The sequence below is a fragment of the Cuculus canorus genome, chromosome 26 (genome assembly GCF_017976375.1).
Source record: "Cuculus canorus isolate bCucCan1 chromosome 26, bCucCan1.pri, whole genome shotgun sequence".
NCBI lineage: Eukaryota > Metazoa > Chordata > Aves > Cuculiformes > Cuculidae > Cuculus > Cuculus canorus.
The window spans coordinates 2292342-2310363 of NC_071426.1; the positions used below are offsets into that span (position 1 = coordinate 2292342).

The following is an 18022-nucleotide window of genomic DNA, read 5'->3' on the forward strand; positions in this document are numbered from 1 at the left end:
GATGCACAGCCGGCGTTTCTTGCCTGCTACCTGCCGGCTCGGATAACCTGAGCGCAGGTGAAGAGCAGGGTACAACCTCGGGGGGACGCAGATGAACTTCATCAAGCTAGAGCTGCAAGAGAGCTGGGAAGACAAGCGCGGCTTTGGGTTCCAGCGTAACCTCTGCTCAGACCAAACCTGTCCTGGGGGAGGGAAGAACATCGCCGTCGTAAGAGGCTTCGTCGTTGCATTGGATTTGAGCAATTCTGCAGAGAGATATAATTCTAACAGGTTTAACTCCTATCACTGGGCATTAGTTTAATTGGGCTGTGTTCCTGTGTCCTCCGCAGCTCTGCTGACAGCAGGTCCTCTCTGCACAGCGGATCCTCCCACCCGGCTCCGGGCCTCTCGGCGAGCACGGTGACAGCTGCTCTTTTCAGGGAAGAAGAGGGGAGAGATTATGCTGTCTGGAATTGGATTTGCCCAGGTTAAGGTGGAAACAAAGCAGAGGCATGTCTGGGGGGCGGGAGATCACTTCAGTTCACCAGCCGGTATTTTCTACAGGGGTTTCCTTCTACCTGAAGAGCTAAACCACGGTTGACACCATGCCCTTCTTCAAAGGATCAGAAGCGAGTGGGCATAGGGAATCATGACTAATTCCCTCTGCGGCCCAGGCAAATTGCTTTTCAGTACTACTGCCAGCCTAGATTTGACACCAGCCCCAGAATCGTTTCATCAAGGGGAAAAAAAAAAGGTTCGCTGGTGAGCAGAGCATTTTTGGCAAAGCGATCCTGCCCTCTCCTGTGATCCTTCCCTCTCCCATGCTCGACTTGCAGCCTCATGCAGCGCCAAATAAGTCAGATCCTAATAATGCCTTTCTTTTTTTTTTTCCCCTTCCCCCCTCCTCTTTTGTGGTCCAATCTCTGTGAGTGGGAGATCCTTTACCCGCAACCACTTCCTTTCTGATCGGCTTGGGATGCAGCCCTGGAGATGCCACACCTTCCCACTTCCTGCAGCGGGCTCCAGAGGCCAACATCTGGAACATCACAGACCTCGGCTGCTACCGCTGTTCCCCAAAGCCTGCACAGATGGAGCGTCTCAGCCTGCAACTGGGAGGTAAAGCCAGAACCCTCCGGCTCGCTCCAGCTACAAAGCAACCCCATCGCTTCCACACCGTGATGCCGAAATGCCTCGTTCCCGGGGGAGATCAGTGGTTTTCCTGCCATTTGTTCTTCTTTGAAGAGCTGCACTTTACACTCGCTGGGAGGCTGCAAAGCTTTCGGCTTCCTAGTTTTGGCTTTTCACGTATCTGCTGCCTACAGAGCATCATCATCATCATCATCATCATCAACACGGGGTAGTAGAAACCAGTTAAAAATCGACATCCGACTTTGAGTCGTTGACACGAAAACTCATTGTTCTTGAGGGAGTGAAGGAAGGAAGGAAGGAAGGAAGGAAGGAAGGAAGGAAGGGGCCTGGAAGCACTCGCGCTGCTGAATGAAGCTCTGCCTGCCGGATATTCTGAGCTGTTCTATTTAATATACACACATATATATATATAAAAGCAATGCCTGCCAACTGCCTCAGAACAGCACATACCAGCAGCTCAAGCTCCCAAAGGTGCAACCGTTCATCTGCACCGAGCTCAAACTCCTGCCGCAGCTCAGGGACGGCCGATTTCAGCAGCACAGGGAAGACGAGGTCTATGAGACAAACCTCTTGCAACACTGAATGTGGCAGGAGCAGAGGGAAAATCAGCAAGTGCTGGCAAGAGAGCAAACACAGTCAATTCAGATGTGAGAACGGGTAGGGTGGAGTCGTCCAAGAATGCTGGCCAAGGCACTCAGAGCTGCAGAGCAGTTCGTTCTTCATAGAATTATAGAATAGTTTGGGTGGGAAGGGACCTTAAAGATCATCCAGTTCCAACCCTCCGCCATGGACAGGAACACATCTCAGTAGACAGCCTGGAAGGACACCGGTGTTGGAAACACCATGAAAGATAATGAGAGGCAAAATCTCATGAAGCAAGGCGGCGCGGAGGCTCCTGAAATGAACAGGAATAGGTGTGAAGACCTGAGGCTGGTGGGCTGCTTCTCCTGGGAGATGCAGACAGCAGCACCTTCTACCAGCTGGTCACCCCGGAAAAGGGGCGGCTGAAGAGATATAAAAACCATCGAGGGATTTTATCTTCATCGCCTGCCTGGCTTAAATTCTGTACTGACAGTTTGGAGCCGTTACAGTAAATTGCTGCTCTCCGGCAGCGCTCAACTACCAAATCCTCTAAAATAAAACATGACAATCAAGCCGTAAGGGAGTGGCGGCTTTAGCCCTTTGCCTCCGGGGGGAAAATGTCATGTCCCAAGGAGGAACTGCCCCGTAAACACGAGTGCCCACGCATCCTGAGGAATTAAGAGTGGCCCAGAGAGGAAGGATCAGAGATGTTAGGCTGTTCAAGGGATTAGGTCACCAATGCCGTTATAAAGACAAGGTGTCCACCTCGCTTGCTGCTGGAGCACTTATTTTAGAGCAGGGACGCAGGTGAGTTTGCAGAGACCGTGAGGTGCCACAGCTTTTTCTTTTGCATGGGACAAAGGCAAAGCCCATCTGCTTCAGGAGGGAAAACACCACCGCCAGCTGCGAGCCCCAGCGCTTGGGGTAGGAGTCTCAAACGCACGAGAATACAAAATGCTTTTTTAATTTGCTTTTAAAGCAAATGCTGTGCAGCACAAATTAATTCACGCCCGAGCACTAAGCATCTCAGCTTATAAGCCTTTCTTTGGAAACAGTTATATTCAGCGATCTGAACCACTCCTCCTCCTCCATCTGCTCAGAAAGGATGAACAAACAAGCCATTGCTGAAAGAAGGAAGGAAGGAAGGAAGCCCGATCAGCCATCTCCAAGGAAAACGGTGCCAGATCCGAAGAGCTCTTTCCCTCCTCATCCTCCCCCCTCCCTTTGACAAAATGAAACAGATCCCAAACCAAAATACTCTTCTTGGTTGGGGCTCCCCCTCGCTCCTCACACGAGGAACCGAGCGCTGGTCACACGCGGCAACAGGTTCTGCTCGCTCCCATCTTCCTCCCACGCGCACGCACACGCACACGCTCGCAAAATGGGACGAGTCAAAGTGCCGGCTTGACTCATCAGCCACATGATCAAAGGCTGGAGCTAAAAAGGGGGAACTGGTTTACTCACTGTCTTGGGTACAATCTGTTTCTTGGGCTGCCCGATCTTGAACGGTATCCTGGAAAAGAGAGAAGAGGGAACGTGTAAGCAAGCTTCAAACAGCTCAGCCCCGCGGGTCGATGGGTTTTGGGGTGAACAGGGTTTCTCCTGGAGCTCCTGCCCTCCTTTTGGTCGCCCTCTCTGAGAGCCACTGTCTCCCCCAAGGTCAATATCTCCATCTCCACATCCCTTTCCCCACCGTCCCAGTAAGGCAAAGAAATGCAACGGATGCTCCTTGGCAAAGCAACCGATTGAAGAACACTTGTTGTTGAAAAACAAACCCGAAGGGGAGGGGAAGACCATTTAAAAAAAAAAAAAGAAAAGGATAAAAATAAATAAATAACAAACCCTGTAAATATTTAGAAAGAGGATATTAAAAAAAGCAACAACTTGGGTGTCTGGAACTGGGAGCTGCTTCAAAGGATTCCTCTGCTACAACAGCTGTAGGAGCGGCTTCACCTGCCAGCGGAACAGCCTTCATTCTTAAAACCTTTAATATGGTTGCGCGTAAAATCTGGGTTACCTGAATGATAGTCCCCATGTGAGCTGGCTCAGAGGTGAAGAGTACTCAGAATAAACTACACAACACATGGTTGGAGAAGAGAAGGCTCCGCGGAGACCTTAGAGCAGCTTCCAGTGCTGAAAAGGGCGCCAGGAAAGCTGAGGAGGGACATTTCACGAGGGCATGGAGCGACAGGATGAGGGAGAACGGCTTTAAATTGGAAGGGGAAAGACTTAGCTTAGACATTATGAAGGAATTCTTCATGAGGAGGGTGGGGAGGCCCTGGCCAGAGAAGTGGTGGCTGCCCCATCCCTGGAGGGGTTCAAGGCCAGGTTGGATGGGGCTTGTTGAACCCCATCGCATTGGCCTCAGCCCATGGATCCAGCCTGTCCAGATCCCTCTGCAGAGCCTCAGCCCATGGATCCAGCCTGTCCAGATCCCTCTGCAGAGCCTCAGCCCATGGATCCAGCCTGTCCAGATCCCTCTGCAGAGCCTCAGCCCATGGATCCAGCCTGTCCAGATCCCTCTGCAGAGCCTCAGCCCATGGATCCAGCCTGTCCAGATCCCTCTGCAGAGCCTCAGCCCATGGATCCAGCCTGTCCAGATCCCTCTGCAGAGCCTCAGCCCATGGATCCAGCCTGTCCAGATCCCTCTGCAGAGCCTCAGCCCATGGATCCAGCCTGTCCAGATCCCTCTGCAGAGCCTCAGCCCATGGATCCAGCCTGTCCAGATCCTTCTGCAGAGCCTCAGCCCATGGATCCAGCCTGTCCAGATCCCTCTGCAGAGCCTCAGCCCATGGATCCAGCCTGCCCAGATCCCTCTGCACAGCCTCAGCCCATGGATCCTGCCTGTCCAGATCCCTCTGCAGAGTCTTCCTGCCCTCCAGCGGTTCAACACTCCCACCCAATTTGGTGTCATCTGCAAAGTGACTGAAGGAGCACTTGATCTCCTCATCCAGATCGTGGATAAAAATACCAAACAAGTCTGGCCCCAACACTTACACACTCTCCCACACCAGTGCTGCTACAATCCTGCTCGATCACACAACTGGAAGGCCACAAAACCCATTTATATTAGTGTATTTATGGGTATAAACTGGAGAGGGGCAGATTTAGACTGGACATAAGGAAGAATTTCTTCACTATGAGGGTGGGGAGGCCCTGGCCCAGGTTGCCCAGAGCAGTGGTGGCTGCCCCATCCCTGGAGGGGTTCAAGGCCAGGTTGGATGGGGCTTGGAGCCCCTGATCCAGTGGAAGCGTCCCTGCCCATGGATAGGGGTGGAACTGGATGGGCTTTGAGGTCCCTTCCAATCCAAACTACTCTATAATTCCTTGATTCTGTAGCATAACGTGCTGCAAACCCCAACTATGCGCAACACCACACGACACAAGGAGAAAGCGCTTGCGACAAAGCAACACGCCGTCCACCCGGACAAAGCCAACCCAGGATGATCCGCCCATCCCAGGCTCCCTTCTGCCTATCTGTTTGCAAACCAGCGATGTAAAAAACTGGGGCTACAACCCCTGCGTCCCTCCCGAGCAGCTCAGGGAGCACAAAGCCAACCTGAGTCACCAGGTTTAAATTTAAATGTTTCTGGAAAACTTCCTGTTTATGGTTCTTGATATAATTTGAGGTTGTTAACCCTTTCCAAGTCCTGTGGCAGGCCTGGCAGCCGTGAATCACACTTCTTTTATAAACAAACACTGCTCTGGTGTATAATTATCCTGTCAATAACCGGCTGTGTGGTGCCTTACAGGAAGAAAGGAAAAAAAAATAAGGATTTATTTCTTTGTGTTTTCTTCCATGGGTCAAATATAAACTCAGCTGAGGCACCGCCCTTACTCACACAGGCACAGGCTGTCCCAGCCGCAGCCAGGTGCCATCACTCGATGTTTTTGGAAGTGATGGCATCAACCTAACTCAGTGGAAGGAAGAGAAAAAGATATGTTTTTTTTACCCAGTGGAGGAAAAAAACAGCTTGTACGATAAGCCACGGTGGCTGCCGGGCAGTTTTCAGCAACACAGGGAGAAGCACGGGGTTCAAGCTGGAGATAGGCTGCTTCCTAGTGGGAAAGCACAATTAAAAGGGTGACTTAAAGCATTACCTGGACACAACCTGCCCCTCGCCCTTCTCTGGCCAAACCCGCAGGTTCTCTAGAGAAGCGATCCCGTCATTGTCCGCTGAGAAGCTGGGTTAAAGAAAGGCTATTCCACACAGGATTCATTCACAGACTCGGCACAGGAAGGACATGGAGCTGTTGGGGCAAGTCCAGAGGAGACCACGGAGATGATCCAAGGGTTGGAGAACCTCCTGTACAAGGATGGGCTGAGAGAGTTGGGATTGTTCATCCTGGAGAAGAGAAGGCTCCAAGGAGACCCTAGAGCAGCTTCCATTGCTGAAAGGGGCTCCAAGAAAGCTGGGGAGGGGGCTCTGGATCAGGGAGGGCAGAGAGAGGATGGGAGGGAATGTTTTTCAGCTAAAAGAGGGGAGACTGAGATGAGATCTTAGGGAGAAATGTTTTGCTGTGAGGGTGGGGAGGCCCTGGCCCAGGTTGCCCAGAGCAGTGGTGGCTGCCCCATCCCTGGAAGGGTTCCAGGCCAGGTTGGATGGCACTCGGAGCCCCTGATCCAGTGGAAGGTGTCCCAGGGTGGAACTGGATGGGCTTTGAGGTCCCTTCCAACCCAAACCCTTCCATGACTCTGGTAATAAAAGAGGGATGCAGGAACAGGCAGGGCAAAGCCACAAATTGGCATCAGGGGAAGGGAGCTCAGGGCTCCTGTCCCATCCCTGCTGATGGGAAGAGGAAAAAAATCCCAGTTACTTTCTTCCAGAACAAAAGGAAACCACCAGAACGCTTCACAGCACTGGGAACGCTCTTTGAAGCAGTAAATATCTCTATTAGCATCGTGATGCCAGTTGGCTAATTACGTCTGTCTGGGTGAAACCTCTATAAAATCACCTCGCGCAAGCAATGTCTGTGCACCAATTTTGCTGTTGTTGGTGCTATTTCACAATTTGGGATAATCTTCCCGCTTTCTGAACCTTTGCCTTTTAATATGAGGGGGGAGAAGGGGGAAAGCAAGATGCATAAACAGGAATAAATGCAGTAAGGAAGAAAATGAGCTGAGAGGTAGAGATCATATCAGAGCTTTTAAAACAAACGGATTCACCCTGAAAGCTGCTGCCGGCACCAGGAATTTTGTCCCTCTGTGGAGCACAGGGAGGGACAATGTGCGTCTGACATAGCGAGTCTACCCCCATTGCCTTTGAAATTATGAGCCGTGGGGTGGTTTATTGCACTCAGAAACGTACAATAATGCAACCAAGTTAGAGAAAGATCATAGAACCATAGAATCATGGCATGGTTTGGGTTGGAAGGGACCTCAAAGCCCATCCAGTTCCACCCTGGGACACCTCCCACTGGATCAGGGGCTCCAAGCCCCATCCAACCTGGCCTTGAACACCTCCAGGGATGGGGCAGCCACCACTTCTCAGGGCTTCTCCACCCTCGTCATGATGAATTTCTTCGTAATATCCAATCTAAACCTTCCCTTTTCCAATTCAAAGCCATTCCCCCTCGTCTTATCACTACCTGCAGCTGGAATCTTTGGATTACCTGTACAGCACGGATTCACCGTCACCTTAAGCTGAGCCCGGGTCTAAACACACCCAAGGAAAACCAGGATCGGTGCCTTTTTTTTTGTTTGATGTCTCATTTCTGCTGAGCGAGAGAAAGCTGGGGTTGTGTTTGGGGTGTGAAATCCCTTGAAATCCTGTTCCTGAAGAGCACGAGCGCGCTGAGTCACAGCCGGAACATTCCCACCCCGGTCTCCCCCCTGCGCCGCAGGGCTGGGGGTGCATCCTGGCCATCCACATCCCTCCCGACTCTGGGAGGTCACCGGGAGTTTGGGAACACGGTGGGGTTCAGCTGGAAGGGAGGAGGGCAAAGCACTGCAGGGAGGGGGTGGGAAGAGCTTAAAGAAGGGAAAAAAAGTGTGGGTGGAGAGAATCCTGCAAAGCTTCTACTTGGGGATGCTCAGGAACCCCAGGGAGGGGAAGGTGGGAGAAGCTGTGGCTCATTTGCTCTGAAGTTTTCCCAGCAATGTCATATATTTACTTGGCTTTTCCATGTGCAAACGCGGGGCCCGCACACCAAAGCGGCTAATCCTCCTCTGGATGCACAGGAGACTTGCAAACAAACCTCGGAGGCAGGAGGAGAAGACGGCTCAGCGAGGTCTGCGGGGAGTTTCAAACACGGAGCTCCCCCTCCTACTCCCCGCCAGTCCCCTGAAACGCAGGCACGCAGGAATTGCCAGCGTGGATCAAACTAAATAATTCCTCGTTTAGGGAGGCGATGGTTCTTTTGCTGCGTTGAACCAAGCAGGAGATCACACCTTGACTCCATCCCTGGCCCAGAGCTGGCAGCGGGGAGGCTGGGGAGCCCGGGTAGCGTTCAGAGCGTGCCCAGGGGAGAAAGAATCATCCGATGCGACCCTTTAATTGCTTTACAACCCCTAACGAGGCCCCAGAAAAACCTTCACGGATAAGCTCCAAGCATCTTCACCCACAGCTGGTAATCCACTGCCTCTGGGGAAGCTGAACCAGGAGCTGGGGAGGAAAGGAAGGATGGATGGATGGACAGAAAAGCCAGAACTGGATGGGCTTAAAGGTCCCTTCCAACTCAAACCATTCCATGATTCCTTTGTGAGATGCAATTGGACTCAGTGATCACAGAATCATGACCTTAGAATCATAGAATAGTTTGGGTTGGAAGGGACCTTAAAGGTCATTCAGTTCCAACCCCCCTGCGATGGGCAGGGACACCTCCCACTGGCTCAGGCTGCCCAAGGTCCATCCAACCTGGCCTGGAACATCCAGGGATGGAGCATCTTCCCTGGGCAACCTGGGCCAGGGCCTCACCACACTCACGGTGAAGAAATTCTTCCTTATATCAAGCCTAAATCTGCCCCTCTCCAGTTTATACCTGTTCTCCCTCATCCTATCACCTCATCCTATCTTCAAGGTCTTTTCCAACCTAAACGATTACACGCCCGTGGCAAGGGGGTCGGAACTGCACAGCTTTAAAGTCCCTTCCAACTCAAACCATTCTGCGATTCTATGAAAAGCAACTCTGCAAACCACACATCCCTAAAAATCAACTTCTCTGCCACGGGCAGTGTTTGCCAGGCACCTGCAGGTCTCGGCGTGGTAGGAACTGGTAGCAATGACCAGTTTTTATCGGGAACACCACCGCTACCAACCACCCAAATTCATGTTTTGTGAACAGTGCCCACTTCCCGTGGAAAGTTTCAGTGTTTTTTTTCCCCCTTCTCATCAAAACCTAAGCCAGCACAAGCCTGGATCCCGGCCAGAGCTTTTCACTCTTGGAATTTCCACCAAAAATCTCAGTTCTTTCACCGGAAAGAAACCCCTCTCTGCCTGCAGCCGGGATGACACCCAGCCTCCCGCGCTGTCTCTAGCCCATCCGGGCTGTCTTTCCCATAGTTTTTGGCACGTGGTGTGCCAAAGGCTTCTACAAACTCATCTGTTTATACCTAATTCTCCCCAAACCGGCCCCAAAAATCCCCCTGGGACAGTTCCCTCTGCTCCATGGCCAACTCTTCCCCTTGCCCAGGCTGTGCTAAGCTCCAGCTTTGGAACAGAGCTTGGCTCGAGGTATAACTGCACCCTGAAGTCCTGTTTGTTCACGGGACTGGAGACATCAAAGCATTCCTGTAACATTAACAGGAAGGTCGGGAGCATCCGTGGAAGGATGCGAGCCTGGAGATAACCACTTGCACTTTCTCATCGTCATTATAAAGTGCCTTTTAGCGTGCTTTCCGTGATGTGACACGGGAAAGCCAGAGCACCCTGGAAGTTGAAGATCAGCTGCGACCACCATCGGTAGCTGATGAAGCAGGACTAATTATCTCATTAGTGTTCTGGAGTCCTAACAAGCGCTTCACGGCGGTGAAGGCTGGCAGAGCGCGCAGTGCTGGGCACGTGCACGTCAAAGAGAATCAACCCTGAGGAAACCAACCCTGAGAAAACCAACCCCAGGCACCCAAACTACAGCTCTTGTGACTTTGAGCTTCCCAAACACCACCAAAACCTGCAAATTCACAGCTGTGTGGGCTGTCCCGGAGCCAGGAGGGTGGGATCCAAGCCCTGTCCAGGTAAGAAAGGCAAGAAGGCAGCCGTAGGTTAGGGATTCATCTCGAGCATCGCTCCGGATGCCTTGCTGTACTCCATCGTGTCCATGGAAACTGCATGCATCGTCCCACCCCGCTCCCCCCCCACCCCGCCTCGCAGAAACTCATAGCAACAGCTCCAAACACAGCGCAGAGGCAAAAAAAAAAAGGGGAAAAAATTATCCAAACGGATCACAAACAGCTTATGTCGAGGGAGGATCTGCGCCAAATTCTGCTTTGGGTTTTCTCTTCAGTTGGAGAGGAGAGGTCACAGGGTGGTGAGAAGCAGCGAGAGGAGCGATGCGGGGATACAGACCCGTGGAAATCAATACCTCCAGCCTGGCAGGCGGGTGCTCCCACCTGCATTTCAGCCCCATCCCTATGGAATTGTAGGCATTAAGACACAAATGGATGTCAGGGTGAGCCCCTGCAGCAGGGGAGAAGAAAAACGCTTAAAGGTTCGTTTTATGCTGGTTTAGGTCAGCAACTTCCGCAACTCCAGGATCAGAGAGAACGCGCCTATGGATGGCGAGCTATTCGGAGCAGCATCCTGCACAGCTTTTTGGAGCAGGGCGCTGCTCCCATCCCTGCATCCCGTATAGAGCTCTTCAGAGCAGGGTGCTGCTCCAATCCCTGCATCCCAGAGTGTTCTTTGGAGCAGGGTGCTGCTCCCATCCCTGCATCCCAGAGTGTTCTTTGCAGCAGGGTGCTGCTCCAATCCCTGCATCCCAGAGTGTTCTTTGGAGCAGGGCACTGCTGATCCCTGCATCCCATACAGAGCTCTTCAGAGCAGGGTGCTGCTCCCATCCCCACATCCCAGAGTGTTCCTTGGAGCAGGGTGCTGCTCCCATCCCTGCATCCCGTACAGATCTCTTTGGAGCAGGGCGCTGCTCCCATCCCTGCATCCCGCATTGCTCTTTGGAGCAGGGCGCATCTATGATCCCTGCATCCCATATAGAGCTCTTCAGAGCAGGGCATTGCTCCCATCCCTGCATCCCACATCGCTCTTTGGAGTAGGGCGCTGCTCCCATCCCTGCATCCCACATCGCTCTTTGGAGCAGGGCGCTGCTCCCATCCCTGCATCCCGTACAGATCTCTTTGGAGCAGGGCGCTGCTCCCATCCCTGCATCCCGTACAGATCTCTTTGGAGCAGGGCGCTGCTCCCATCCCTGCATCCCGTACAGATCTCTTTGGAGCAGGGCGCTGCTCCCATCCCTGCATCCTGTACAGATCTCTTTGGAGCAGGGCGCTGCTCCCATCCCTGCATCCCGTACAGATCTCTTTGGAGCAGGGCGCTGCTCCGATCTCTGCATCCCGTACTACAGATCTCTTTGGAGCAGGGCGCTGCTCCCATCCCTGCATCCCGTACTACAGATCTCTTTGGAGCAGGGCGCTGCTCCGATCTCTGCATCCCGCATGGAGCCAAGCACGGTGTCAGTGTTAAGCAAATCAAAAATAATGTCAGAATCGGTTCTCCCACCCATTCCAAGATGAGCATGAAAAAAAATAATGATATTTTACTCACCCATCAAAAGAAAATTACTCACGCCAGGCGCGTGGGCGAGCAGAGTTTTGCAAGGCTGTTTTAGGCCCTGACTATGCTACAAAAATATCCATTTTAAGCATGGTTGTGAAACACGGTTGTGGCTCAACTCTAACACTGATTTTTATCTACCTGTACAAAGAAGGCGGAAAAAATAATAATTAAGAAATAACCACGTGCTCATTGCGCTCCGAGGACCACGCCAGGAGCTGCCATCTCCTTCTGGAGTGGAGAACGGGATCATAGAATGGTTTGGGTGGAAAGGGACCTTAAAGTCATCCCGTCCCAACCCCGTGCCATGGGCAGGGACATCTCCCAGTGGATCGGGCTGCCCAAGGCCCATCCAACCTGGCCCTGAACACCTCCAGGGATGGGGCAGCCAGGACTTCTTTGGGCAACCTGTTCCAGGGCCTCCCCACGCTCACAGCAAAACATCTCGCACGGCTCCATCCCGCGAGATGATGCTGCTGCAGCGAGCTGAGCTGCCAGCACTGCCCAACTCGCGGAAGGGCAGGCCAGCGTTTCGGTTTCACTCAAATAATCCCTTTTGGATGTTCAAACCACCTTGCACGGGTGGCACACGCGTGGCAGGGCCATGCAGGGAGGTGTTGGAGAGCTGCGGGCACTTCACTCACCGCTTTGGTATCCAGTTGCTTCATCCCATCTAATTTTATCCCGTGCTCATCTCTAAATCCTGGTTTCGTTGAAACCCAGAGTGAAGGGGAAGTGTTGGCATTGACCACAAGGGGACTGGGATTTGAGCTCTGGAAAATATCAATATTGATTCACTGGAAAGAACCTGGTGCCTTTGGATGTGTTTGCACCGCACCTGCCCAGCGTGGCCTCAGCGTACGGAAAACAAAGTGAATAACCAACAACCCTGCTCTTACGCTGCAGCCCGGCTACGCCTGCCACCTCCCTGCATGCTCCTCTTCCCTTGCCAGCAGGGATAAACCCATCCAGCCAACCCTCCTTGTCGAGACAGGCAGCTCCTCTTCACCTGCATCCCCACACATTTTGGAAAACACATTAACTGTGCATTGCATCCGATCAAGACCTGGAGAGTTAAATATCACACAACCACACAGTTCCACTCCCAGCTTTAAACCGATGTCAGCTTCTCTGGCCACTCAGAATCACCGAATGGTTGGGGTTGGAAGGCACCTCAAAGCCCATCCAGTCCCACCCCCTGCCATGGACAGGGACACCTCCCACTGGATCAGGGGCTCCAAGCTCCATCCAACCTGGCCTGGAACACCTCCAGGGATGGGGCAGCCACCACTGCTCTGGGCAACCTGTTCCAGGGCCTCCCCACCCTCACAGCAAAACACTTCTCCCTAAGATCCCATCTCAATCTCCCCTCTTTCAGTTGAAAACCATTCCCCCTTGTCCTGTCTCTGCCCTCCCTGATCCAGAGCCCCTCTGCAGCTTTCCTGGAACCTTTCAGCACTGGAAGCTGCTCTGAGGTCTCCTCAGAACCTTCTCTTCTCCAGACTGAACAACCCCAACTCTCTCAGCCTGTCCTTGTACTGGAGGTTCTCCAGCCCTCACATCATCTCCGTGGCCTCCTCTGGACTCGCTCCAACAGCTCTGTGTCCTTCCTGTGCTGAGGACTCCAGAACTGGACACAGGGCTCCAGGAGAGGTCTCACCAGAGCAGAGCAGAGGGGCAGAACCCCCTTCCTTGCCCTGCTGGTCCCACTTCTCTGGATGCAGCCCAGGATACGGTTGGCTTTCTGCGCTGTGAGCACACTTCGGGAGAGCTCCCTGCCAAGACGCATATGGTTTAGCAGTCCGGCAGCGGCAGCCCCTCGTGCAGACCCATCACACGCTGCACTGCAACCAGAACACACGTGCATCACGCTTCCTCGCTATCAACATTTGCTTAACATATTTTTTTCCTCCCAGTAAATACCAGCTGTTGCAGCGGTGCCGAGAGGCAGCACTCGGATAGCGAGCTGGCGCACTGCTAACAGCCCCTTCCCGTTGGTAAAATCACCTGCAGGAGCTGGGAAGCCAAAAAGAAGGAGGAATCCGGGAGTCGGGTTACAAGCTGCAACAGCGTTTGGGTTCATGCAGTTCCATGAACCTTAAAAAATCCTTTAGACGGTCATAAATCAGACGCTTGTGGCAACTACGGAAGATAATGCAGCAAATGCCATCAATCTTATCCTTTTACTTTTTTAAAGGGAGTGATGATGAAGGTAATCACCGGATCATTTTCCCCTGTCTCCTCCAAAATGCATGGCCACAGGATGAAGAGGGGGATGCAAATGCATCCAAGAGACCCCAATCCAGAGGGTGAAGCGTAAAGGAAGCTGCCAAGCTCCACTGAGATTTAGAAAACCTCTTATTTGTCTCTGTGAGGCTGTTTCCCAAAACAAGCCTACTCCTGCTCTAAATAAAGCTTAGCCTAGAAAGACAGCACTGCCTAGTTGCCAAGGTGCAGGAGTGAGGAATTTGGAGGTTTAATCCAGCCTCTGGATTTGCTCTCTGGAGCAAAGTTTTCCCATGTTGGTACAACGGGCAACGCTGTGTTCCCTGTCTGGACGTGGCGCAGAGCCCTGACCCACCAAGCGCTCGCAAAGAGTGAGGGAAAGCAAAGGATTAACCATGAACAACTCTAAGCATCTACCATCCCGCTTGCAAACGGTGTCCTTGCTGTTTAATCACTACAAGTCTTCACGAAAGATTAAAGTAACGAGTGTACAGAAGGAGGCAGAGTCAGGTTCTCCTTCCCCAGCGCGATCCGTAGGACAGCTGAGGATGGAGCTCCATCTCCTTTTGACCGGACGCAACAGCCGATCTTTGCCAAAAGTGGGTTTAATTAATGCTGCTCTGGGTCTAACGGTGCCCATTGTCAGAGAGAGACACAAAGGGAAACCGGGGAAATATGTGTTGGTGTATAAAGCAACCTCCTGCCCCACTGGGCTGGAACACAGCTTGTTCCCTCCACGGGGACGGCAGAGCCACGGCACCGGGGCTGACCATGTTCTATTCTGACGTTTGAGGAGCAAGGCACGACCCCAGCACAATCGGTTCCCCACGCCGGCATTTGTCACCGGTGCCGGTGGCAGCGTAACCCCTCTGTGCGGCAGCCAGCCGGACGTCACGCTGCGCCCAGCCCGGCCAGCCGGGCGCTGAACTCCGGCCTCGCTGTGAATAGCGCGATTCAGGCGGGACAGGCGGCTGCGTGAGTTATCGGTTGGGAGGGTTGGCAGGACCGGCAAGGCCGAACTGAGAGCGATTGTGTCCCTGACATGGTGCCGCAGCCCTGTGGGGTCTGAGCCACGCCACGCTGAGGATTGACGCTGCTGGAGAAGAAAAGGAGATTCAGATTCCAGCAGAGCATCAAGTCCTCCCCCCTCCTTCCGGCATTGACCTTTTATTCCTTCTCAGAAAAAGGCGAAAACACTCAATCTCTCCATAAACGCCACGTGCAGTGTCAAGAAGCCACCACATGCCATAAGCTACGGGTCCAGGCAAGGTCCTGCAGAACAGTGTGACCAGAAGGACACTGGAAAGCACAGAGGGGAAGCGATGCCGCTCCGCACCCGAATTATTCCACATCCATCATGTGATGGGAATAGTTATTTCTTACAGTTTGGGTTCTGCAGCTCCTCCTGGAGCGGGAGAGCAGAGCAGGTCTTGTCCACTGGCTGGAGCTTTCTGAACGCAGCCCAGGCAAAACGCAGCTCCAAGAGCCTCGTTACCCAACGCTGTCTATAATCACAGCTGCTCTGAGATGAGCAAAGCTGAACCAAACCAGACCTGGTGAATAAACTGTTATTTTTGTATCGCTGAAGGAAGTGTAGAGCACAAATTCCCCCATGCCCTGCCCAAACAAACTCCAATTTCCACCACCTGCCTGCCCTGGCAAACCCAACCCCAGATTATCATGCAAGGGAAAAGCTTTTTGCTCCCTTTTTCACAGAGTCACTAGGTTGGAAAAGACCTCCAGGATCATTGAGTCCAACCAATCGTATCAACCAATTTCAGCTTAGCTCATCCCACCCTTCACCTTCCCTAACAGCACTAGCTCTAACTGCCCTATTCCAGGATGAGAAATCACACGCACACCAGGCAAGATCAACCCCTAATACGCATATGGGATGGGGAGAAGCACGGCAAAGGTGCCACAGGATCCAAATCCAAATCAAACATATGTGGGGAGTCCTTCTTTTTTGTTTTTTAACAAGAAAGGTTTGTTTTAACGGCATCAAAGTGGTTTTACAGCTGGGGTTAGAGGGGACCTTTGGGTCCCTGTGCCCCACAGCAGCACGTGGGTGATGGGAAGGCAGGGGGATCCCCCTGGATTCCCAGATGGTCGGGAACGCTGCTGCTGGGACCTCGTGCACACGCACCCGTTAGACACCCGCACAGCGAACGGGGGGCTACAGACCCCGGGAACGGAGCAAAGATCAGCCGGAAACGGGCCCAGCACCAGGACCAGCACTGGGACCAACACCAGCACCCATAGGCCAATAATGGGACTAAACCAGGCCAGTGCCAGGGCTCGCTCACTGGCCAGCACCAGGACCGGCACCGGGCCCAGCACCAGGGTCCACTCATGGGCCAGCACAGGGGCTTGCTCACAAGCCAGCCCGGGGATCAGCACCAGCACCAGGGCTGCCCAGCACCAGGGCCTCCAACAGGGCCAGTACCAGGGCGGGCTCACAGGCCACCACCAGGACTCACCCATGGGCCAGTACCAGGTCCCACTCACAGGACCAACATTGGAGCCGAGCCCACCCAGTATCGAGGGCTCTATTGGGCCAGGACCAACATTGGAGCCGAGCCCACCCAGCATCGAGGGCTCTATTGGGCCAGGACCAACATTGGAGCCGAGCCCACCCAGCATCGAGGGCTCTATTGGGCCAGGACCAACATTGGAGCCGAGCCTACCCAGCATCGAGGGCTCTATTGGGCCAGGACCAACATTGGAGCCGAGCCCACCCAGCATCGAGGGCTCTATTGGGCCAGGACCAACATTGGAGCTGAGCCCACCCAGCATCAAGGGCTCTACTGGGCCAGGACCAACATTGGAGCCAAGCCCACCCAGCACTGGGGGCTTTACTGGGCCACCACTGGTGCCAAGCTGGGACCAGCACTGGGTCCCACTCACAGAACCAACACTAGAACCAAGCCCACCCAGCACTAAGGTCTCTGCTGGGCCAGCACTGGGACTAAGCCAGGACTAGCACTCTGGCTGAGCTGGGACCAGCACTGGGATCCACTCAGTGGCCACTGGGGCCAAGCTGGGACCAGCATCAGGGCTCACTCAGTGGCCAGAACCGGGACCAAGACAGGCCAGTACTGGGTCCCTCTCACAGGACCAACACTAGAGCCGAGCCCATCAAGCACCAGGTCTCTGTTGGGCCAGCACCGGGGCCAAGCCAGGACCAGCACTGGTACCCACTCAGTGGCCACTGGGGCCAAGCCAGGACCAGCACAGACGCTGCTCAGTGGCCAGGACCAGAGCCAAGCCAGGCCAGTCCCATTCACAGGACCAGTACTGGAGCCAAGGCCACCCAGCACCGGGACCCACTCAGTGGCCGGCATCGGGGCCAAGCTGGAACCAGCCCCAAGGCCCACTCGGTAGCCAGCCCTGGTCCCTGCTCGGTGGCCAGCATCGAGGCCAAGCTGGAACTAGCCCCAAGGCCTGCTCGGTACCTAGCACTGGGCCCCGCTCAGTGGCCACTAGGACCCTTTCAGTGGCCACTGGGGCCCGCTCAGTAGCCAGCCCTGGGACCCACTCAGTGACTACTGGGGCCAAGCCAGGTCCAGCACTGGGACCTACTCAGTGGCCCCAAGGACCCCTTCAGTGGCTACTGGGACCCGCTCAGTGGCCCCAAGGACCCCTTCCGTGGCCACTGGGACCCGCTCAGTGGCCCCAAGACCCCCTTCCGTGGCCACTGGGACCCGCTCAGTGGCCCCAAGGACCCCTTCCGTGGCCACTGGGGCCAAGCCGGGGCCAGCCCGGCGGCCCCCTCGGTGGCCCAGCCCCGGTCCCCGCTCGGTGCCCCCCTGTACCCCCCCGGCCCTGTCCCCCCGGCTCTCACCAGCTCATCCTCCGCCGGTCCCGGAAGTGCCGCTCCGGCCCCGCCCCCTGCGCAGCGCCCCCTTCCGGCCCGGGGGACTCAGCCCGCGTGTGGCGTTCCGGGCGAGATTTAACCCCTGAGTGACGTCACGGGAGGAGACGGTGCCATGTGTGACGTCACGGGAGGAATGGGAGCCGCGTGTGACCTCACAGAAGAAGACGGAGTCTTAGTCCGTCGCGGGAGGAGAAGGAAACGTGTGTGATGCCACAGGGAGAGAGGGAGTCTTAACCCACCACGTGACGTCATGGGAAGAGAGGGAGTCACATGTGACGTCAGAGGAGGAATAGGAGCCTTAACCCATCGTGTGACGTCACGGAGGAGAGAGAGCCTTAACCTGCCGTGTGACATCGTGGGAGGAGAGGGAGCCGTGTGATGTCACAGGAGAAGCAGCCGTCGTGTGACATCACAGGAGGAGAGGGGGACGTGTGTGACGTCACAGGAGGCGAGGGAACCTCAATCCATCGTGTGACGTCACGGGAGG

At 54.3% G+C, this 18022-nt stretch overlaps 1 protein-coding gene across 3 annotated transcripts in view; it reads right to left on the minus strand.

Annotated features, from left to right (window-relative positions):
• BIN3 (bridging integrator 3) overlaps positions 1–17558 on the minus strand; it is a 50575-nt gene extending 33017 nt beyond the window's left edge. The window contains exons 1-2 of one of the 3 annotated variants that reach the window (XM_054088874.1): positions 17503–17558; positions 3175–3223 (exon numbers count right to left, since the gene is read on the minus strand). In XM_054088874.1, coding sequence (XP_053944849.1) covers positions 3175–3223; positions 17503–17510 — 57 coding nt within the window. In that variant the 5' untranslated portion in view covers positions 17511–17558. The remainder of the gene's footprint in view (positions 1–3174; positions 3224–17502) is intronic. The other 2 variants (XM_054088875.1, XM_054088876.1) reach the window with 2 other exon arrangements.
• Positions 17559–18022: the final 464 nt, after the last annotated feature.